Genomic DNA, 26087 nt, shown 5'->3' on the forward strand with positions numbered 1-26087 from the left:
TAAGCAAATGGAATGACCACATCAGGGAAATAAACTGATTCCGATCTACGGCGGTTTCATGATGGCGGCGATTAACTGTTGGATTTTTTAGCTTTTAAGAGCTTGTATAATCACATTTCCACATATTTTGCACCTAAAACACAACATAGTAAGACATGGTGAATCTTTTGATACCAAATAACTGTAATGTGAATTTTGTTGCAAGTCAACCTTTAGGCTAGCGGCACAATGCATTGCTCATACTGACAGAAAACCTAGCATAGTCCACCTAAATCTTTTAACATTACATTTTTTTAAATTGGTGCAATAACAGTGTAACCATAACTATTATTGTACAGAGATTTGTTTTGGTGATGAATTTTAGGTTATCTTTAAAGTGTTCTGGAAGGTTCTGTAACAAAAGAAAATGAGGCAGACGTAAGGCATAGCGATAATAGTAGGTTTTTCTAGCTAGCCAAGTATAGGCTATAGTCAGCTATGTCACTACAGCAACAATAATTTGCATTCGTCATTGATTATAAACTGCTCCTCTTGTTATTATGCCTGATCAAAAGAAAGCTGTTTGTCTCGCATCAAGTTTTACAACATGTGTAGACATTCCTGCTGTCATGTCTTGAGCATTAGCAACGGAGAATTCTGATAGGTGCTTTTTGTTTCAACACTGAAGTGCTAGAAAGAAAGTCAAAAGCTTTTGAAAAGCTTGCAAATTTCATTAAAAAAATTTTATACTAATTAAAAAAGATTGTGAATTTAAACTGCTTTTAAACTTTAACTTAGCTTTAAACTGTGCATACTACCTGGTTGCAGGAAAAAGTATATTACGAAGAAATTCTAGCGAGTTCCTGATTTGGCAAGGCCAAATTAGCGAAGTTGTTGTACTTTCGCTCCAGTCTAATTCCGTTATAAAGGTAACCTTCTATGACCGACCTGTGAGTGTGTCTACAACTTGAAGCTGAAGGAACCTCCGCTAGTCTGAAGCTATTAATACATCTCATAAATATTAGTATGGATCTTAGAGGCAGCGTAAGGGTATCATATGACACTGATATGTAAACCATTCATATTGATCTGAGTGCATAAGCTCTTCCTATTAAGAGGTAAGACAAGCACCTACCGTGTAATTCGTTGGATAACACCATAGGAAAAACTTCAACATAACGGATAACATTGCGGATAGAAATACAAATATGCTAGTTACCAATTAAAATATATTTGTTTACATGTACAGCGGTGTGTAATATATTAAACTAATCCTCATTTTGTCCTTATTTCAAATATGTAAACAGCTGCAAAATTATGTTTTTGAATGATTATGGAGGTTAAATTCTGAACATTTCATTTTGTCAATAGTTGAAGATTGAAATAGTGACTTTATTAATGGTTGACCACACAGCATATATTTTTATTTGCTTATTTCATGTCATATACATGTATATGACCATCTTTTACGAATTATTTTATTAGAATATGATGAAAGACTTATAGGCAATGTTGTCATAAAAAGAAGATAGAGTATGACTCAAAAATTTATCCATTGTCTACACTTGATTCTAGTAAAACCAGCAGAAAGCCTGGAATTCACATAAGAGGATGTTACCTCGGTACATCACCTCGTGCATCTACGTATATCATCACCATTGCTTCTGAGGCTAAGCACAGCCAATCCTATAGTTCAATTTACCTTTGGAAGGTGACATAAAGATAAATTTGATTTATGATTATTATTACTTTTAATTTAGGCTACTATAGTTGTTTTTGTTGGGGTTGCAAGCATTTTTTCAGAACGGTGAATACCGCTGGGAAAAATATGGTTTTCACTATCAGCCCTAAATACCCCGAGATAAATAGGGAAAATATAGCAAAATGAAACAGAGCAATAAATTTAAACTACGGTATTAGGCTTCTTCCTGTCTCTCTACGGTCTAACTAACAGAATGTTAGCAAGCGATCAGATGGTCTTCCACAATTTTACTTGTTATAGTAGGCCTAATAATAGTCAAAAAAATTTCAAGTCAGGTTAAGCCTCAATATATGACAGTCAAGCTACATGTGATGTGACACAATTCCAAGAAAATGGTGACATAGCCTTTGTCCTCTTCCCAAAGCTTTTATACCCAAGTTGTATATGTTTGTAGGTAATAATGTGGGTATTGCACTCTGATGTTATTGTCTGTTGTTAGCAAATAGTAGTATTGGAAGAAGATCACTTTATTGCAGATCATGGCAAGACATCCTGTGAACATCAAATTGTAGGAGTCTTCCTTTGAGTAAAAATCTTTTCAACTTATATTTTAATACAGTGAAATACTTTAGAAATACACAGGCTAATTGTATCAATAAATCGAATCTTCGTTATTTAGGTTGATGGGATGAGGTAAACTTCCAAGTACAGTATGAGTGTAGGTCTTTATAGGTTATTCTAAGTTATGATACAACTGACTTCTAAGTTATGATACAAGTGCTTCAACTGGCTCATCGTTTACAGTTTAATTTATTGATACGATGATGAACAACACAAACCCATGTTTTCCCTGTAAAACTTAAAAATTTGCCACCGTTTGTTATAAAAATACAATTTACCACTTTTTCCCATTTTTCTCATAGTATTTACCAGTAAATACCAATTTTTTCAAACTGTCCGAGATAAAAGCCAACAAAAATCTAACCTTGGTTTTCACGTAGTTTTTACAATATAATACATTTGTGTTAATGCTAAAGTAAGCTACCGTATCGCTATCGCTACCATATCGTATCGCTTCTGTAAGCCGATGTATCGGCGTTGGCGGTAATATAAGTACAGACCGTAAGCCGATGTATCGGCTTATCAATAGGGTTTCACCTTTCTTTTCATTACGAAGCCCACACATTAGCTAGACCAATCAAATTTTGTCATCAGTGAAAAAACCTTGATGACCTTGAAGCACATAAAAAATAATTTTTTGGTTCAATGATTCCATTTCTAATTATTTTTTAAAACAGGAAAACCCGATCGTTATCGTCATGGCAAGGAAAAACACACCGCGTTCTTCAACGCAAATAAAACGTTGGAGATTGCTGATTGTACGACAGTGTAATTCACTTTATTCTTATCTTGTAGAGAATTTTATTTTGAATAAGATGCATTTTACAGTAAAACAATATACAGTATGTTTTTATTCTCGAGATATTGCTTAAATACTAGCGGTATATCAGTTTTTCCAAAAGTTCGTTTCAATTAATTTGGGCAGAATATTCATTCGGTAAGATTTTAATGCATTAGTGAAAGAGTTAAAAAGCTGCCAGAGAATTTTGGTAGTAGAACGAGTTGCATTGAATTTCTCCAAAGATATTTGCCCAAACCTGGTTAAAGCACATGAAGTATGTCTTGCAGTAAATTAATGTCATACACGCAGAGGATTCGACCGATATTTGTATGCAATGGTTGCCTGCCTGTATTATATAAATACATCCTGTGATTTAATATAGCTGGTTCACCAGATGAATAACAAACTTTATTAAACTTCACAAGATGTAAATAATTTATTTGGTGTTGCCTTGTAGCGATTTTTAATCCACTATAAATATAAAAATATCCAATGCCCATGAAAATGGCATCTTTAAATTATTTCAAATCAATTCAATGATATAGCGGAATATACAAATGCAATCAATTTGTTTGGCAGGAGGAATTTGTCATCAGTATAAGAAAAGGCAACGCAGTAGAGAGCAGCTATGTTAGTTCTGTACTTGTCTAGCTAGACTAGTAAATTTCTAACCTCAACTCAAATTTTCTACCTCACATTTTGAGTCTTTAGTACTGCATTGTTAGTAGGCCTACCTCGTAAATTATCTGTCCAAAAATTATGTTACACTGTAATTCGAGGGGGGGTTGGGGGGTCTCCGAACTTTGAAGCCAGAGGGCCACATGAACTTTTCATCAGCAGTTCAACGGCCAGCCTAATATTTTAGGTTTGAAAAATATTGAAAGCTCAAAGCATAACAATTGCAGTGCAACTTGATTCAATATTGCTAGTCATTACATAACACTTGATAGAAAACAATCCATTAGTTTAGAGAAAAAATCACAAGGTATCAAATACTAGTGTCAAAATATACAACAAATCTGTCGATGTGAATGATGAAATTGCTTTCTCGATGCAAAAATTGTTGGAAAGACTGGCGGCAGATTAGATGTTCCAAGTATTAATCAAAATATTAGATTATCTTTTGACAAATCAAATCTAAAAATGTTTTAACAATTTTTATTCTTGAAAAAGTTGTAGTACTGAGAGCAGCCCAAAGCTGAAATATATAACCCTTTGAAAAATTCCTCTTCAAATAGTAAGGTTGTTTACAACTAAAAATCTCAAAAAATAAGCAAATTAGAATGTATTAAAATAGAGAGAATGATAGTACATTTAGTAACTGAACAAGGCTTGGCAGAATGAACAGTTGTACCAGCAACCGATACAACGCAGCCAGACAAGGCAGCTAGAGAGCCGTCAGGTAGAACCAAGCTAGAACATCACGAGTCACAAAGGTTAATGCTGACAGTAGAATGACGCAGCGAACAGGTGACATCATTAATGACCAAACAATGATTCGCTGATGATGAACCAGCTTGAGCCATAAATTAACCGCAAACACGCTGACTTGCGTAATTGCGTCTTTTTTGATGACTTCGCAGGTGGATTGAGAGGCCTTGGGGCCTGTCCTGGCCTGTGGGCGTTATTTTGGAGACCCTGCTATAATTGAACAGTTGTTGCTGCAAACTAAATAATTTAGCTTTTGAGACAAAACATTTTTCAGTGCAGTTGTCTTATCAATACAGAGATACTCTTGATACAAATGCTGACATCTGGTTAGCACTCAATCCTACATAATGCATCCTTTGAACAGCCGATGCATTGACAATGCGTCACCAACATGTCACCTCTTCATTCTGCCCAAACAATCATGTAGGTCTACATCGGTAGAGAATAAACTGATGCATCTGTGATTGGCTGAAAGAGGTAATTCTTGATTCGATTTTATTCGTTTCCAGCGCAAGTTGACTCCGTATGAAATTCGTTTTCGACCAATGTCGACAGGTCTTCAAACGAGCAACTAATGCGTATACTAGGACCTCACATGTAACATATACAGTCACGCTATGGGTTGATCAATACCTCAGGTCTTGACCTGAGGTATTTAGCATCAAATTATACCTTTTTTCCAGTTGGCAAAACTCATCCATCATTTTTTGCAATTACGTAAATTCTATTGTTCACTCAAACAATGATGAATTCTCTGCTGTCATTGTATGTTTACGTGGTCAAGAAAAATTGATGAATTTGTGTGTTGCTATGGTTAAAAGCTACATAATATTTTTTTATGTAATATGATCTTTGGCTTAACTTTTATTACGCATTGGTAAAGTATATAGAAGTATTTATTATTCAGAAACACTTTTTTTCATAATTTGCAGCGATTAGAGGATGTTTTATTATTTTGATTTCAGGATTATTTAAATGGCATTAATTTTATTGGCATTCGAGTGGATTGGTATACAAATTAAACATAGATTTTGATATTCGAATGTATTTCAAAAAATTCGTTTGTAAAGCCGATAGGTCATAGATTGAGGTTTGATTGGATGAAAAATGAAATTTCTTTTAATCTCAGTAAACATGCATGAATATATTTAAAAAAGATGGAATGTTTAAAACTCATTTTAATTTTGCAAGTCCAATATAGCTACTGCCTGCAGACGCCATCTGACACCATTAAGCAGGTTGAAAAAGATTCTCATCTGCATTGTGTGACAGGTCTGTCTCTTACCCAAACATTCATACTGACATTTCTTGCATTATTTATAAGCAGTGCTTTTAAAGAATAGAGAAAGCATAATATTCTTATGCTTTATTAGTTATCTTGAGGTGTTGACTGATGTTCTAAAAAAAGAATCAAGGAGATTGACCAACTAGAAGCTGAGATATAGCCAGCCAAACACAGGTCTACCTAATAAAGAATCAGAGGAAAACCCTTCGAAAATCCCGAAAACTGTGACGTATAAAATCGACTTAATGTTCATGTGCCGGAGTTGTGCACCCTTACCGCCGTTACGTATAATGATTGTTTTGGCTACGAGATGTGAAACGCTTCTCGCGATAATAATTAATTTACAGACTAGCTCTGGTTTCTCAGGAAAATCAAGCAAACATTCTGTGGTAAAGGCATTTGCCCACAACCCCTCGCCGTGATTTTTCAAAACAGAAGAGCAGATTTTGACTATTGTGCTTCAAATTTTAACTCGATCTCCACGGATATGCTCCGAAGATCCTCTGTTCAACGAACGGCGCGTGTATAGTCTATATGCGACATCCGCGATTGCAGTTCGTTTAGAATAAGATATGAGAATGTGAATTTTTGTTCATTCATCATTTTTCTATTGTGTATCTACTGCAGCATTTAGTTGATTTTTATGATTATCGTCACTATTAACAGACTGTAAGTTCACTACAGCCATAATCTTAAAAAGAATAACTTGACCGTGCTGCTCTTGCTGTAAGAAAAGAAAACGATAACTTTTGATTTGATTTTTCTATTGATCTATTATCTTATCTATGATTATTTTTTATGATTAATATAATAATCATAATGCATATTATACAAAATAATAATAATATAACTGCGTATAGAATAAATGATGTAACTAATATAATTTGTAGAAAGTGATAGCAGAATGTTGCGAAATAATAGATGCGTGTAATTATTTTATTCTAAAACTAATCTACACGTCAGAGGGACTGGTTCGGAATTCTCAGAGCAATGATTGTTAGGCCCAATTTGATTGTTCTATACTTACAGGGATTAAACCAATTAAAACGCCGTGATTGTTATAGGAGAGCGCATTAGTTGGCTTAATTGACCAATGGCACACAAGTCGATTTCATACGTCATATATTGATGATTACCAAAACACTTATGTTTTTTGGTAGACCTGTGTTTGGCTTGCTATATCTCAGCTTCTGGTTGGTCAATCTCCTTGATTCTTTTTTTAGGACATCAGTCAACACCTCAAGATAAATAATAAAGCATAAAAATATTATGCTTTCTCTATTCTTTAAACAGCTTTTAGCATTGAACCAGGTTTAAGCCAGACTCCTCCTTACCAAAACAAGAAACATGGGCAGCCAAGGACTTGCATTACAGGTAATAAAATATTTCTTGCTTCTAACCTGTTTAGACATCCTTAAGAGGGAGGGCATGGTCACATGATCACTAGATTCAAAGAGGCAGTCAACTATCAGCTATTCACAGAAATTAAAAACAACTGTTATTTCCACATGGATTATTATTTATATATTATTATAATTATTATTATTATTTATTTGTATGCTGTCAATGAGCTATTTATTTTCAATGATGCAAATTTGATCGAAAAACGACATAACATTAGAAGATGGAAAAAATAGCGAAAATGTCAGAAAACATTAAAAACATCATGAATTGGCTAACAAACACCCAACTACATTTTACAAAAGTCGACGGTTTAGAACATCAATGAAACCTTGCTTATAGACAGAACTGAATGACTATTTGTTAAATAAATCTTCGGTTGTACCATTAATGAAACAAATTGTAATTTATTTTAAAAAGTGCTTTTGAAATCAATGCTATCCATCGTTTTTTTACGCCATCATTCTGTTGGCACATGCGCTCGTCTACAAAAAAGCCGCCATCTTTGTAGAAAATGATTGTCATTCTCTTGATTAATAGTATTTTTCGGTGTTGTTTTGATACTAAAATAAAAAATTTGCAAACAAAAGCATTGTTTGCAATAATTAATTGCAGAAGCTTTGTGTTTTTAACGATAAAAGTTGTCCATGAATATGGCAGACAACGATAGAATGATGTCACGAAAAAACGAAGGATTGTTCTTATTATAGTAAATGGTTTATTACATTGGATGTTTAAAAACACACTCAATATATGATCTTTCATCTAAATACCTCTACTACCAGACTGACCCGATGAATGACTAACTATAGGCTAGTTCACACTATATCACCGTACATCGGCGTTCATCACACAATACATTGGTGATCGTCTGTGATAACAATGTTCACACTAGTGCTGGACACGAGTACTTTTTGGCCAACAGGTTCAGACTCGCCCCCTTCCGTTCGAGTTTTTCGAGTATCGGGTAGTGCTTGGCACAAATGCTTCTTGGCCAACGGTTTTTTCAGGTATCCGGTTTGTTGATACGGGTTTTACGTTTAAAATTTCCGAACATCGGACATATTTTAAAATTTACAATGCAATTATAATGCTATTCAACTTATTTATTATTTTTTACTAATTTCTACCGACTGATATTCGTGCTCGCAGCCTTAGCAGGCGGGTTGTTAAACAGTGCTTAGAACGCAGGGCGCAATAGACCAAGTTTTTGTCCACTCTACTCGACGGATTCGTGTACCAAAACTCGAACTCGCAAGTCAAAACCTAAACCCGCAAGATCGAAATGCTCAAAATTGCTATTACCCAAGACGCGAGAGAAGATAAGCCCGCGAGTTTAACGAGTTTTATCACCTGTGCCCAGCACTAGTTCACACTACCACAAACTCATTCACAATTACATCAGCGAATAGTCAGTGGTATATCATACTTATTATACAATGCAGTCGCTGAAACGATAAAATACTAGTGCATTAGCAAGTCTCTTGAAAGAGCATATAGATCAAGCAAGCGATTCGTGACAGCCAATCACCATCACCGAAGTGATGTACATTGTACATGATGTCATGGATGCCTGGTGGACAATCAGGAAGATTTGTCAGCTGCAATCTTTTTCGACGTACCCGCATTTAGCGGTACGACGCACCCGCATGCCAACGGTTTGCGGTGCATATAGTCGACGAATAATCGCTGAGGAGACAACCCTGACTTAGTGTGAATCTTAGTGTATTATTAGTGTGATTCACTTGTGGCATGTCTGATCCTGTTTACTACTTTTTATAAATACATGGCTAGTCTGGAAAAAGAAACAACACTAAAATATTTCTTGCATACCATCCAAAACGCAGAATAAAGCAAGCGAATTAGCTAGTATAGCCACAATAGCTAGATCAGTCTCGGATTTGATTCCAGTCAATAATTGATTTAGAAATAAAATCTGACATGTTTGTATACACTTTACAAGGCAACATGGCAATTAATGCAAATACTGGCAATTAATGCAAACACGCAAATGTCTACATGTACATGTAATTATGTTTCTAGACTGATGTTGCTATCTATCAGATAGCAATGTATAAACTCATATCTATGCATACATATCTATGCATACATATCTATGCATACATATCTATGCATACATATCTATGCACACAACACAGTCCTGGCGGGTTCGTCAGAGACAAGGCATAATAGAGTATGATGAGATTTAGTATCAGGTCTGGCAGCATAAAATACTCCGATACAGGTGTATTTACAAAGAACAGAAACCATTAAAATTTTAATCAATTTTTACATGAAAAATGGAGAAAACAAATTTTAGGGATACAATTAATAAGCCTATTGGAAAGCATAAAGCTAAACAGTGATATTTTGTCAAGTTAACCTACTAATGCTCATGTTGCGCATGGTGAGTGATACACTCGTTTGCTGATGTACATTTGTCATTTATTTTACTCTGATTATTAATTGTTGCTATAAAATATATTAAACATGCAATAAAATCTGGCCTGTTTTTATACTACCAAAACCTAAAAAGAAACATCTTTACTTGAAAACAATCAAAATTAATTCTTTATAGTGATGAAGCAATTTGACTTGATAGATGTCCTCAATATATCTTGTCAAAGCATCGGATTGTAGGGTTCTTTAAATATTATAACCTGCTCACAGACTGATTTAGAAAGGCCACAAAATATTTCACTTGGAAATCGTAAATGTAAACCTCACATCCAAGGAGATCTAAACTAACAAAGTAAATCGTGATACCCAGTATTACAGCATTATTATAGCTAACAATCTAGAATTACGCGTTCAATATACATTATGTGATTCACATATACAATACAGGGTCGAGCATGAGGCAATAAGAATCTCCCAAATCAACAACAGTTAATACTGATTTTCATAAGAACCCTCCCATCTGCTTGGAAACCCATATGAACGAGAAAGTAGAGTTCAAGGTCAGTATGCATGCTGTCTGTGAATACAAGAGAGACTGGAGTAAATAGATGTATTGTCGTGACGTCATTTTATCGTTGTCGGCCATCTTTATAGACAATTTTATCGTTAAAAACACGAAGCTTTTGCAATGAACTTTTGAAAACAATGCTTTTGTTTACAATTTTTATTATATTATCAAACCAACACCCAAAAGTACTATTAAATAAAAGAAAAACAATCGTTTTCTACAAATATGGGGGCTTTTTCGTGAACGAGCGCATGTGCAAACGGCTTGATGACGTCAAAAAAAAACGATGGATACTATAAGCATGACAAAATATAAAAGAGGTTGATCCTAAGACATTTATTCCTAAAATAATGCTAATCTTGGAGGATTTCTACTGCAATGGCTGAATCAGATAGGAGGCAAAATAAGAGGCAGTTTGAAACGCAAGACCTAGCATCAGCCCGGCAATGAATGCTCCGAAAAGCACTGAAGGAATCAAACGCCACCAGAATAATTTGTTGCTGGCATTTATACATAGCAACTCTTATTACAGAACTTATAACATAAACCACACATTTTAGCACAAAACTTTACTATAATAAGAGCGGCGTCCGATCATCCGACCGCACAGTCCGAAGCTATGCTAAAAAAATTTAAAAAAATTGCCTAACACAGGTATGGAACTCCTGTACTCTGTTTGATAGTCCCGCACTTTAATCACTACACCACTCAGCCGCATTGCCACATTATGAATTAATTATACATTTACTGATTACTCATTACGGTCTCTCATGGTGCACAGAACTGTCAAACCTACTATTACTTAATAATAGCATTTTCAAATCACTTTTATTCAAATAGTGTTATATTGTCCTTTTAGAGCAACTTTGTTTTTATCGAGTCACGAGTCACTAAAACGATAAGTCAATAAAACGAGTCACTTTTGTGAGTTTGAGGTTGTACTATGAGACATGCTGATTGCTGATTGCGTAGAAGGGGCAGACATATAAAGTACTTCTAAGTTGAAATACTAAACCAATAATTACTGCTAGCATCAGAGGGACATTTACAAATCTATTCGATATTTCTCCAATGTGCTTTTACATGGTAGCAATTTGTGAAATTCATTTGGATGTAAATGGCTTTGTAATTGTTTGTTGTTGATATCAGGCATTATACAATGTGTGATGTCGATATAGATGAGACATCTATATGTATAAGAATGTGGTGCCGATCAATCGAAGCAGCGGATTGTTTAGGAAGAACCAACCAATACTTGTACTACCTATTAGTGAGCGTGTAAGCTTTCATATGCTATGAGAAAGATAATTTATCCCAGGCATTGCGCATAATTTGTCCGCAATAAATTACACCTTTACCTGCAAGCATACACAATACTGAAGATACACTATTGTCTGCGTGACTTTGAGGTAAAACAACAGTAAAAATATCCTTTTATTGATTATTAGTGTATTAATTTAGTTTGTTACGTTCAGTCGTGTTTTATTATAATGTTTTTGCTTTGATGCTGTGTGTAAGTGCTCGTAGTGTTTATCAAGGCGCTATCATAGACTTTTTAACTGTGGCACAAATTAAACAAAATGCAGTATTTTCCATGGAAATATCTGCTCCAACATACAATGCTTTCAACATACAAAGCAGATGTTACAGCCGATTAACTTTATAGGACTCGACAATGAGCAACGCTTTGTTTGAATTCTTTGACTTACCATAGTGAATGAAAAATAAGGGGCAAACAACTTCACATTCAGTTTAGCACACTTATTTGTCAAGCCCTTCAACAGTACGTAGCTTACTTCCAGTTGACTATTTCAAAAATCTATGTTCCAAAATAAAAAATAGATCAAACTTATTAACAAGGTAAATAACATAAGTCAATCTTACCTCCTCGAGCAACCAAAAGTTCTTCGTCTACTTTGTCTTTGAGAAAAGTAAAAACTGAGTCTGTTTTAGTAACGCTCGTGCCCTGTTTCAGTCTCCAACTGCTCGAAAGGAGGCTGCACAACAAGAGAGAAGGTTGTCTACAGACGACAGAGGCACGATAAACTGGGCGTACATATTTAACGTATATTAATAAATAAAAAGGAAATAGTGAATGATAAACGAGTGGCAGGGTACAACTGAAGCGTAATAATGCAGTTACATAATATCCAGGTACGCATCGATCCAGGTTCTTTTGTCCCAAAGGAAGGAAGTGAGCATTCAGATGCACCGTTTGTTGAACAATACGCCAAACTAATCATAATGGGTGTAAAGCCATGGCTACACGCACTAATAAAATGAAATATTGGTTGAAACATTCGTTATCAATATACGCATATATACAGCGTGCAAGTTATGAGGTGTCAACAAATGAAGATCAGCATATAGCATGGCCAAAAAAGACAGGTCTGAATGTGGAGAAGACCCAGGCACAGACCATCTGACTAGTTTATCTTTTCACTAGCATAATTAGCAATCAAAAGTCGCTCATTCGATCTTTTTACACCCAAACTACTCAAGAGCTAGACAGTCAGACCTCGACTTGTGAAAACCTCTACATACAAATGTTTTACATTCAACTTAAAACTAAAGCAAATACTTGTCTCAACTTATGAAGTTATTTTTAACATACAGAATTTATTGAAGCATTAAAGTAGCAGATATATATATATATATATATATATATTTATAGATAAATGTAAAATATATATGTATATACATTATGTTATATATATTATATTTATATATATGTATAAATAATGTATAGATAAAGCAAAAAAGGCCAGTAGAAACTGAAAATTGAGTATAAAAACAGCAAAATAATATATATTAAGTTAATTTAAACTATTTCTAGCATAAGTTGAGCACATTAGGACAGAAATTGATATCGCTCACTCCACCAACTAACATACTCTTTGTCAAACCTACGCTTCTGTTGGCATGTTTCTACAATAATGTACAGTAACAATAACACCCTCCTACTGAACCTAGCATTATTAATTCAATTAAAAATTGAATTAATAATAATTCACATATAATTTCTTATCTTCACATTTAATTGTTCCTATCTTTATATATATTTCTCAAAGTATGTCCGTATGTATGCATTCCGGCTATAACTATTAAAACCTTGGAAAAAAAATCCATACCGAAGAAGATTTGATCTCAGACCCTACCAGTCCAACACCCTACCCAATAGGCCACAAAGAATGAGTTGATCGCTTGCAGATATAAGTCTGCTATATGGGAGCACATACCCAATGCTTTGCATACAACGCAGGTTGATTGCATAAGTGATTGTCATTAGTTAGCTTACTAAAATTTTCCATTGGCAATATGCCAGGCTAATAGCAAGTGGCAGGTAACTCTCATTACTTCTCATTGTTCATAAGCTGATTTTTAATACCCGGGCAACGCCGGGTAGCACAGCTAGTAATTGTATATAATGCATCTGATTAATGTTAAGTATAATTAATTGGGTAAAATTGTCATTTTGTTAGCTGTACTGCAAACTGAGCAAAATATAATGCTCAGTCCTTGTTTTTCGACCAAGGACTGAGGATCCATTTCAAAAGGCAATTTGTTTGAATTGTAAAACAATTTTTGGCATGACAAATGGTGTAAAATATATTAATCCATTCAAACACAGAAAACCACTTTTTTGAGCATTTTTTAATTTTACATAGCGAACTGTAGATTAAACACTTACAACAAAATTTTGGTAGATTTTATCACAAATTATCAGCATTTTTCTATCATTTGTGATTGTTGTTTGATGCATGAGGTGATTTGCTGGCCAGGATTGTTCAAAATTAAGCCGATAAAACTTGATCATGGTTAAAACACGCATTAAACTACTGAAAAATTACTGAACTTAGTTGCAAATGTTATACAATCATGGGTATTCATAAGTGTAAAATGCATAATATTTCCGACACTTTTTCCACCAGTTTTTCATATATTGGTCACTCCAAGCTTGACACTAACATTCCTTTGGCAATGTTTTTCATTTTGCCTCAGGGTTTAACAGTTTCAATCGCCCTCTCCCAAAACATGCATGTCGACTCAAACCACAAGGTGTGTGGTTAAAATGATGGTTAAAAAATGGTTCTATGACAAAAATGTCATAGAAATCCAGGGTTATACCAGGATATAATTTTAAACCAGATTACCTAACTCGATAAAGTATTGTATGCGAAGCATTTTTCTTTGTAAATAGCATTCTCAGAATATATTGCAGTAAGGATGTCAATTGCAAACACTTAAGCTATATATGTAGATAATTAAGGTGGTAATGTAGCCTACATTTGATGTATTATTTGGTAGAACCCTTACATGACACTAGAACTTTAGAAATCAGCACAAACGAACCCACTTTAACATATATATATATATATATATATATATATATATATCCTGATAATAAAATATTCATGCAACCAATGGCCAAAAATGAGTGTTATGATCTACCCGTCGTCTAGATTATATCAGGCAGATAACATCATCTTATGAGAACATTGTGCAAGAAACACACCGATTTTTATTCAAATAATAGGCATTTAAATATACTGTATTAATTGATCAGGATAAAGTAATATTTACAGGTAATGTAGCTTTATCAGGAAACCAGTATTATCCAAATATTTCCCTAAGCAGATGAGCAAAATAATTGCCTGTCTTCAGACAAATTGTTTGGTCAAACCAAAATGTCCTTTACAGACCAATATAAGCCAATGTATAGACCTTTTTAGTGGAACTTTGATGAAACTAAAAAAAACTCATTTTAGTAAACAAAACTACAATGTCATGGAATTCTCCACATCTCAAAATGAAAATATTCAAATTTTAATACATCCGTGGCAACAGAATGCAAATCAAAACATGCCTGAGATTTACATCTACGTACGTACGGTTAATGAACTAGATGACATTGTCAGACAGGTACCTCGGAGTCAAAAGTGAATTGCGGTTTGGAGTATCATTAAACCTCCACATTTTATTGGCCAAGACATTAGAATCCTTTTTGCGTAGATAATGGACGAGTTTATTTATACTGGATGTTGATTACGTGCACCAAAGGTTATTGCACTGAGAAAAGACCACCAAGGTTGAGTAAAGATTTCAATATAGATATTCATGTGACCCTCAGACGCTCTCTGTAAGCAGCGCTAATACATACTAGTATTAGCTATTAAACTAAGGTTCAAACAGTGTTTTTATCTCAGTACAGCTGAGTGCAAGCTAATTCCCACAAATATGGCTAATTCTGTAATGCATGTCCGTGTCAACATGACTAGCACAGAATCAGTAATAAGGAGAACACTTGCGGTTTTATTTACCTTGTTAATGGACAAAAAATAGATTAACTAGGTCAATTAAAGTCGATTTCCATACAGGCATAGTCTCGTTTCATACAAAAACCTTTCCCTTGATGTTACAAGATTTACTGATATTACCATTTCGTAGCAAAACTTCACACGAATATTATAACTATTTATGTTAGGCACTTGAGATTAAAAACTATACTTAAAAAACTATTAAATTATGGGGGTCAATTTTACTTTGTTACTTTACTATAAGTTTGAATAAACCAGAATTTTAATTTCTGGATACTAACTTCTCGTGGAAATACGATGTTGAAAGTTATTAGTGAAGTTTGGACCTGTCTAAAGACAACTTATCAGAAACAAATTATAGGAAAATTTTTTTCCGATTTCAAAAATAAAAATCTTTTTGAAAATCTATAAAACCTGACCAATTATCAAGAATACTTTGCGAAACCGTCGGGACAGTAAAAGGAATATGCACATTTACTTGAATGGAATTTGGTAAAAATGTTTAGGTGTGTGTTACAACCCTTTTTGTTCTGATCAGCTAGGTTGTAGTTAACAATTCATCTAAGCCAGCTATGGCCAAACGGCGAATCTAGATCCGAATGCGGATCTCTGTTATTTTTTGGAAAATCTTTTAAGTTGGCTGTCAAAAAATATTTTTGAAGTATTTTTTTAAAAATTTGGTTTAAAAAATGTTTTTTGTAAATTTTTCTTGGAATTTTTGTAAATTTATTGTCTTCAGCAATAAATTTAGTATAAAACAATCTAAGAACACGGCTAACAAATACTCTTCATGAATTTTAAGAGTCGCTGCAAGTGGCAGGAAACTGCGTTTTGATAGTATTTTGAAGTCAAAGCTCGCTCATCATTTTTCTCAATAATATCAGACATACTTATTACAGCACATTCATTCAGTGATTTTTAGTCAAATTATGTATATACACAACGTTTTTTAAAATCATATTTGTCGCTTTGTTGTGAGATATATACAAATAATTGCGCGTTTATATATGGCAACAAAGAAAAATGCACATTTTCAGCTTGTTTTGGATCTTTAGTTTGTCAGATTTGGCTGTAGCGGATCATGACCAAAATCATTTAGCCATCCCTGTTTAGATCATTCTATGTACAGGTATAATATATCAACTCCATTCATTTTTATAAAAAAAATCAAATGTTACATAATAATTCTGTGGATTTTTCTTTCTTAAACAATCAACTTGACTGTTTAAAGCTTCAACTTAGAATAAAAGCAATCACTTTTAGGTATGTAAAATTGCTCATATATGAGCAATTTTACATACCTAAAAGTGAATACATACATATACAAATGAATACATATAAAAGTGAATACATATATAAATGAATTCCTAACATCATACCATATTGTTTGAATGAATTTGAGAAATCCTAAAACAGCTTTCAAACATGGTGTTCTAAGTAATAGTTTCGATCATATATTATAAGATAAGGAGGTGACAATGTTTACAACCATCTTGCAATTAGTCAATCATACTTGTCATACAAGTTAGCCTATCCGATTGATCTACAGTGTTGCTAGCTTTGGATGACTAAGATTTCATGGTCTACACATGAAATCCGAGTCATCTAAAACCAGCAGCCCTGACAAACCAATGAGTTTATGTTGGGGAAACTCTTTGGAAATATATCAACGAAGATACAAAAAGATAATTGCATAGCTTCCATATTAAAATATACTATGACAATTTTATGGTAACTTCAAATATGAAATTGAGAATTAATAGCGCAAATAAATATTTTATTGGCAATAAGCCAAGTGTAACTAGTTAACCAGTGAATTGATTTGCGTCTCATAACTTTATGTTGAAGGCTATTGTTCAACTTTAATAATTTTTAAATATGGAAAGTTAACATGTAAAATTTTAACTACGATGTAATGAATATATTGCAGTTCACTTTTATATTTCTAAACTGGAGTTACCTATATAATAAGTTTAACGCAAAAACTTATAACTCATAAAGCTGTATTGTGAGATTCCTCTAAAAGTAGAACGCTCAACGTTGTGAAAACTAATTTAATACAAGAAAGTTTTAAGATAAATAAAGAGTTGTCGAACTTCATTTTAGAAAAAGTTCGTAATTAATTCAAACTTCATGATTGTCAGCAAACATAGATCTGCTTGCAAAAGAGCCACATGAATGACAAAGAAACACAACATCAAAAATGTTGTGAATATTATTCAATGCCATCCTGCTAACCATTTACCAGCTTATGCTGCAGATGTGGTCATTGACATAGAGTTTATAATCTCTTTAACTTATTTAAATTTATTAAATGGTAAACACACAGAATCAAAATAGCATTGTTAACTCTAGCTCATTTACAGAACAAACGGAGCATGGAATTGGAGTTACTCACTCTTTATCCTCAGTATCCTATTTATTGTAATCAACTAGATATAGCTCACACCATCAATATAACTAAAACAGCTTTGAAAAAACTGTTTCCAAAGCCTTTGCGCATCAATATTAGCTACCTGAATGATCTTTCTTTACATTTTACTGGATTAGTTTGTTATTATACAACGCTGCTATATTATTTAAATTAAGGTAACAGGCTGTAGTGAATTATTGTACATAGGCCTATATTTTATTGTATTAATCAGGAGATTTGAACTTATGCTTTGTAGCCTTTGGGAACATCAATTTTACAGTCTTAAGTTTTTGTGGGCATTTTCATTTTCGGAGTTTGCTTTCTGAGAAAATAGACTTCAAAAAAATTATCGATATGTTTGTCGTAAAACAAAAACGATTTGTTTAAAGGTTTATTCGCAACAAAACTCCCATTATAGCTATTTGGTATTAAAGATTCACCATGTCTTACTCTGTTGTGTTGTAGATTTAAAATATGTGAAAACGTGATTACAAGCTCTTAAAAGCTCAAAAACGAACAGCTAATCACAGCCATCACGAAAACGCCGTAAATTAGAATCCCTTTCCAGAATGGCTCAAATGGGACGTAGCTGAACAAGATGGCTTCTTGTTTACACTTTCATGCGACCTCATTCGTCGAAATATTTTCACAAATATACAAGTTTTCTCACATTCAATAAAACCATGTTTATTATCCTTATGCATATGTTTCATCATCAATGTAATGCTGTCATTTTGAGCACTGATATCTCAAAACCTACCATAAAAATTCATTTAATTTTTAACTCAGCTCGAAGGAGTGCATATCATCCTCTGATAAACATGAGGAGGCTGTTGGTCACCTGTGATAGTCGAAAAATGTTGCAGAAATTGTTCGCGCTATTTAGTAGGAAGTATGAGTCACATGATCAGATTACGACTAGATGATTAGAACAAGCCGAAACAAAACTGTAAAGTAGCGAGCATCTATATTTGATACTAGCTTTTAGGTACAAATCGAAGTGTTTGTCATAAACTAGTACTACTAGTGGTACTAGTTTCAATTTCACGTGATCATAAGCAATAACCACAGTGTTTGAGTACGTCAGAGAAATAAATTGGTTCCAATCTACAGAGGTTTTGTGATGGCGATGATTAACTGTTCGTTTTTGAGCTTTTAAAAGCTTGTAATCACATTTCCACATGTTTTGCACCTACATCACAGCAGAGTAAGACACAGTGAAGAGCGTCTATATTTGATATGGGGTTTTCGGTAAAACCCGAAGTGTTTGTCATAAACTAGTGCTACGATAAGTTTATATTGAGCTTTTTATTGGCCTTTCAATTCACTTGAGAACATCACGTGACCAGACAATAACCAGACTGTCATGGCTACGTCAGAGAAATAAACGGATTCCAATCTACGGCGGCTTTTCGTTTTTGAGCTTTTAAGAGCTTGTAATCACATTTCCACATATTTGGCACCTACAACACAGCAGAGTAAGACACGGTGAATCCTTTGATACCAAATAACTGTCATGTGAATTTTGTTGCAAGTCAACTTTTAAGGGATGAACACTTTCCTATAGTGGCATTTAATTAGAGGTGACGTTCAAATAAAGGATGAGCTGTATTTTTCGACTAACTTGTCAGATTTTTTGGGAAGATAAATTTTACCCTTATATGGGCAATGTCACCTATATTTTGCAATCTCCTTCGAGCGAATCGTCATTAATGCTGTTGGCCTCAGCACTTTTCTAAATCGTTTTGCATATACGTCAAGGTATCAGACTGAGTTAAACAATAAACTACCTTGATTATATAATATTAGCATGGTGCTGTTATCAAATATTTCGATTGTGTCACTTTCTAAGATCTAAAGAAGGACCATAAAGCTTTATAATTGAAAAGCGTACATAGTATTCTTAATTTTTCAATGCCGCTTTCAATGCCATAATAATGGCTGCTATTATGTCATATGGTGTTCATGAAGAGTTAATTCTCAATGTCATCAAAACGCTTTAACATCTTCAGGTAAGACTGTAAATCACATTATGGACGAATCTGAAAACAATGGATCAGATTTAGACCTAGTGATGTTGAATCGGAGTGGAGTTCTGATGACTGTGACGATCGTTCTTCTCAAATATGATGTCACTAAAATCTTGGCAACCACAACAGCAAAAACGGAAAAAAGGTGGCCTTCAATTAAAGGGTGGTGTTGTATTTTTCAACCATTCTTCTATAGCGGCATCCTATTAGAGGCGGCGCTCAAATAGATGTTTTGCGGTAGCCATGTTCACTGGTGTGACATTTGGATATATATGTAACTAATGCTCAGGTTAACATTGCCAAAGTGGATGACCAAATAGTCAGTCAAATGAATAGTACCGTTAGGGTATCAGGTAGTTTCTCATCCAGGTTTTAAAGCATCTTGTTCAGAAGTGCCACTTTTTAAATGTTTTTTCCCAGTTCACTATTTTAAGAAATTAGATTTATAAATTCCATAATCTTTCCTCTTGCATCAGATTATTGAAAAAACAGTAAATTTTCATCCACAGTTTAGCTGATGAAAGCTCGCAGCTAATACAGTCACTGTAAAGCCTGGGTTCCATATACCCCACAAGGACCGGCAACAGCACCGCAGGGATATCTACCGGCGGTCAACGCAAATGTTCAGAGCTGGTCAATTTTGGTGAAGAGCCGCAGGCAAAACCTTCCCGAAATGCACTGCACAGGTGAAGGTCAGCATTTTTGAAACGACATGGCGAGCGAACAGCTTTTATGCGGTTATTAACAATGCAGCTTTATGTGAACAAAAGCCTCCGAGGCTAGCGTCGTAAGTGTTTTGCTGTGTAAGATTACTGTCGGGGTCTCGCAGCTGATATGGGACGGACCCAGGCTTAACTAGTGAATCAGGCTCAGTTAGAACATACACCTCGTCATATATAACCAACTCCTTTGCGACAGGACAGCGTTCCCTGCTAAAATCAAACAAGTGCTGACAAGATTTGCTTACTTGTTAAGAATGTCTGGAGGAAATTCACTGCCCTCAGAGTCTCTCAAGGCATCAAAACGAAGATACAGTTCGCAGTATTCCTAGGAAATACAGGTTGAGAAATAATCCAAGTCATGAATAAAAAACCTTGGAGAAACTATGAGACTGGTTATTACAAGATTATAAACCATTATGATTATACCAGTCATGAATAGTTCAACGAGATCTAAAGGCTCCCACTGTAATACTTTGTGAAAGGTTTCAAATCCATACAAACAAAAGTCAATAAATGCAGCAGAGCAAAAGCAGCCCAGTAAACATACTAGAGTATAATTATATTCAGAAGAAATAGTCTGCTCTTATAAGCAGTCTACAATAAGTTTTATTTTTGTCTTGCTGTCTAGAAAAATGTGAAAAGAATCGATTTAACATTTTTCTAGACAAAAGCGCTGCCATTAACTTAACATAAAATGTCTGTAATCATTAACCCTAAACCAAGTGAAAAATATGGGAAGTGAAAAAGAAAAGTTATCACTACAAACCAATAATAGCACAGGTACAGTATAATACCAATAATAGCACAGGTACAGCATAATGCCAATAATAGCACAGGTACAGTATAATGCCAATAATAGCACAGGTACCGTATAATGCCAATAATAGCACAGGTACCGTACAATGATTAAACTAAAAAAACTAGGTTTAGCTTTTCCCTATATGAAGGGCCAAAAGGATGAGTTTGTGAAGCTCTTGAAACGAACTGAACAATTTGCATGTATTTTATGGTTCGTCTTGCGTGAAATTATCGAAACGAATCATCCACGTTGTGAGAGAGTCTATTGTATTGAAAAACTGGATTGAAGCGGTATCCACCAAAAGTCATTACATTTTAATATCAACAAAACTAAATAAATAGTGACCTGCACTGATATCGCTCTAGCTAAGATCGATAAAAACCAGATCAATATATATTTGGAAAGAAAAATCCTGTAAGGAAAATATTTTTAATGGACATAAGACAGCCCAGAAAGATCAACCCGAAAGTACAAAAAGTTCACGCAGAACGGGGCCACCTATTGCTACTAGCCACCTAGACACAGTTTTAGTGATTGCTACAGTTATAACCGTCATGTTGCTCAATGCAAGAATGATACATCGATTTTTAAACTTCTTTTAAGCCACTTGTAAAGATCGAGTTAAAAAAGAACGATCTTGTGAAGTGGCACTGACTAAGTCACAACCTGACACTTACGAAGATCAATCAATGTAGGGTTTGGACAGTGGTAAAAAGCACACTGAAGGAACACAATGAAAAAAAAAAATCTTTGAAGTCCGTTTTATCTAAAAAAATATGAATACATTCATTGTTTAACAAAAAAACTTAATTCAAATAATACAAACTACGTCTTTGTATTTGTATATTTGGAGAGTTTTTAGTTAAGCAAATGGAAACTCAAAGGCTAAGGGTTTTATTTAAAAAGCCATCATTCTAAATTCTTCTAGAATATGAGAAGACTGTTTGCTGTGTTTGGCTTATTGGAAGGAGTTTATTCAACTTGCTACACACTTAACGGTACTGAAGCACATATTAGAGGTCGAAGTCAAACATACTGTAGAATTCAACAGCGCAATACGAGAGGTCGAGATGAATCTGTAGTCTGGCACACACTCCATTGAGGCAATTAAAACTGTTGATATGACCGTAATGAGCAGCCGTTACGTAACAACGCAGCTAATACTGTCTCAATATGTATTGATTAACCCTCGCGAGCCTAGAAATAAATGTCAGGTCACGATGCACCCTATGCACTTGGTAATCTGTTGAAGATATCACGGCATGTCCTACAGGAATGTTCAACGCATCTATAGACAGCATGCAATAACCAAGAGCTGCCAGTCGCCATCTACCCTATTATACCGCTTTAGGGGGATTCAAACAGACACCATTCAAATGTCGATTTGCATAATGTTGTGGTTTACGCCATCAGGAAGTGATATACACAACAATTTTTATGCTGGATTCATCTTAGTTGAGAGAAAAATTACTGTGAACAGAGGTCTCCAAAGTGACTCATTTTAGGAACTAATTACCGGTACTTGGAGTTTGCAAACAGAGCTTAAAGGTATATAGCGATTATGGTAGATACAGGTTCTATGTCTAAGCATCCAATTATGCAAACATAATTCAATATACCCAGCTGTGAGTATTAGTGACTTTACTTGGTTCTATTTGTTACATCAGCATCAATGCTAATGCGTCAGAAGAACACCTTTATAAATATTTAAACATAAATATGTTTATACACCTGGAGCATATAAAATTCCTATTCTCTAAGTAAACACAAAACACCGTATTTGCCACACCATAGGGCGCACCGTATCATAGGACGCAGTCTCAGTTCCTGGTGTATTTCTATACTTAACCAATAAATAAGGCAGACCATATTATAAGACAGTATTGATGGGCACACAGTCACTTTTTTTAGAAAATTGTGGGCTCTCAAGTGCGCCTGATGGTAAAAATACAGTAATTCAGTTCACGTAAGGCTGCCAGGAATTAATTGGAATAATATAGTATGGAAGAGTCAAACATTCTCACTCGGCCCGTACTACCGGCCCTTTTCACTCCAGTATTCCCATTCGAGTCCCTTTAGTCTTCCATATTTACTGCATTGCCAAGACTTTCCCGGTGAATCAGGCTTTCAGAGTTATTCGACTCGAAGGAACAATATCCTACTTTCCACTGGTCCGCTGACAATAAAACGCTTTCATTCCAAAAATATTTAACGCTGTATCAAGTCAGATATAACCACTTCAGCTCTCAACTGTGCCACTTTCGATATTTCCTTTCGACGTGCATACCAATTCGATTAATGGATGCTTGCAACGATGCGAGCGTTAGGTCGAAGAGTTAGTGTTTTCTCCTTGGAATGCTTTTGCATGGCTTACACTTCCTTAGCGAACTTTGCAATTGATGAGCATGCTTGTAGCATAGCGGAAAGTTTTTAGAAACAATATTAATATGCCCATTTCATGAATGATAAAACACAAAGCAATTTTTGAATGGCCAACCTCATTGGTCAATTTAAAACCACCACTAGTATTATTTGAAATCATGATTTAAGATGAAACACTCATTAAAAAATTGTCATGCATGTTTACAGTTAAGCTGGTGTAGTCACCAACACACACGTACATAGCATGTATATCTACTTATTACACTGAAACTCGCTATCTACATAGTCATTTTCGGTCATTTCAAACACTCGCATAGACCAATCAGAGAGGAGCTCGATCGGTGCCTGCCACTGAGCACACCGCGAGAAAAGAAAATTTTTTGGGGCAACCTCAATAAGCACTGGTCATATAGCACATGCCAGAGCAAGCATACCATTAGTGGGTAATTCCACTTGGAAAAAGAACATATGTACACAGTGATGTTCTTCAGTTTGTCAATTGTAGCAGGCCATTTGTTATTCATAATCACAATAAAAAGACCAAATTTTCCAAGAATTAGCTGGATGAAATAGCAAAAAATGACAATGACAATGATGATAATAACACTTCAGGATCACAATAGAAAACAAGCTAAGCTATATTGAGCCTTAAGGCACAGCCCTTACAATAGAAATAGCTCCATATTATTTACACAGATCGTATAAATTTATATTGGCAACAGCATGTGTAACTTTTTTAATTAGTGGAATTTTCGGATCTGCTAGTAGGTACATCTACCCTCTTCCCAAGTGCCCATTGCGACACTAGTAACTAGTAAGTCTCTATCACTAAGCTTCCTTAAGTAACAGGCCTACATCAAAAATGGTCCAATCTACACCAGTAAGTGCGTTGAATAATGATCCATTGCTAGATAAAAGCTCTTCAACAGAAGTGTTGCAACGAATTGCAACAACGTTGATCGATACATCAACACAATCTTCCAAATAAATAATTTTAAATTTTTTGGCCATCTTTTATCGACTAAACACACAACGTGGGCATTGCATATAAATGTTCAAATAATTTTAATCCGAAGAATGGGTTCTGTCGGGGAATAAGATGAGCACTCCACTGTATCTCTACTGCTATAACTATTACGCCATTGATTGTCCGGTCGTGCTATGAGCTCACTCGACATTCCTGCATCGGAACTCGTTGCCATAAGGCTGGTTCACACTATACCGCCACATGTCGCAGCTGCCATTGCAGCAGTCAGAGTTTCCCGATAGTTCACCGAGAACCCACGACAGCGTATGCAATGTGCACCGCTTCGGTGATGATGATGATTGGTCGTCGCGGATTGCTCGATTTAGGCTTTTTACATGACAGTTGTTGCGAGACTGGTATTTCATCGTTTTCATGACTGCATTGCATAATGAGAACGCTGTACCACAGACTATTCGCTGATATAAACGTCAGTTTTGTAATGATGTGATCGATGTTGTTACAGACGATCACCGAAGTGTTATGTGATTAACACCTACATTTCATGTAACTCATGAAATGTATAAACCCCATATGGTTCACACTATATGGCCACACTACATATGGCGATATAGTGCGAACCAGCCTTTCGTCGATAGAATAAGATTCCGAGAATGTGATACCGATTGCCCTATTGAAACTTTGTGACCAACCTAAGCAGTTTTGGCAAAAAAGATAAGGTGTATTGACTGCGAAGTCCTTTACAAAACACTTGCTACAATATCTCTCTTTTACAAGATGATAGAACTTACCACATCAGGAAAAAGTTGATTAAAAGCCTGTTTGGCAGTGTAGAAGAGTTCGGAAGGCTGAAGGCATCTTCGAATCTGCAGTTCGAGTCGCTGAAACAAAGTAAGCCCACTAAGCATCGGTGTGAGCGAGCAGCATTGCTAGACGTATCTGAAGACAAAGCCACTTAGCTGCTTAGTATAACTGTATCTCAGATCAATGTTGACAATTAGCTGTACTATTCTATTACAGTGACACCAGTTTCCCCTTAAGCATAAAGTTAACATTCCTATGGCTATGAGATTAATTTACAAATAATGCTGAAGTCAATATGCCACAGATTTCACATCTATCAAGGCACAAATCGACTGCAAGATGGTGAGACAAGGCGAAAGCTACGCACACAGCTGTCCTTACCTCCACAGTTCAGAGAGCTCTCAAGTAAGCTGATCACCGCTACAGAACACGCAAACTACATGGTTCAATCACAACAAAAATCCAA

At 35.0% G+C, this 26087-nt stretch overlaps 1 protein-coding gene across 1 annotated transcript in view; it reads right to left on the reverse strand.

Annotated features, from left to right (window-relative positions):
• LOC137405673 (cGMP-dependent 3',5'-cyclic phosphodiesterase-like) overlaps positions 1 to 26087 on the reverse strand; it is a 93084-nt gene that overhangs the window by 53207 nt on the left and 13790 nt on the right. Inside the window, exons 2-4 of the mRNA XM_068092012.1 lie at positions 25609 to 25698; positions 20897 to 20976; positions 12053 to 12165 (exon numbers count right to left, since the gene is read on the reverse strand). Of these exons, the coding sequence (XP_067948113.1) occupies positions 12053 to 12165; positions 20897 to 20976; positions 25609 to 25698 (283 nt within the window). The remainder of the gene's footprint in view (positions 1 to 12052; positions 12166 to 20896; positions 20977 to 25608; positions 25699 to 26087) is intronic.

This window comes from Watersipora subatra, chromosome 10, assembly GCF_963576615.1.
Source record: "Watersipora subatra chromosome 10, tzWatSuba1.1, whole genome shotgun sequence".
Classification (NCBI taxonomy): domain Eukaryota; kingdom Metazoa; phylum Bryozoa; class Gymnolaemata; order Cheilostomatida; family Watersiporidae; genus Watersipora; species Watersipora subatra.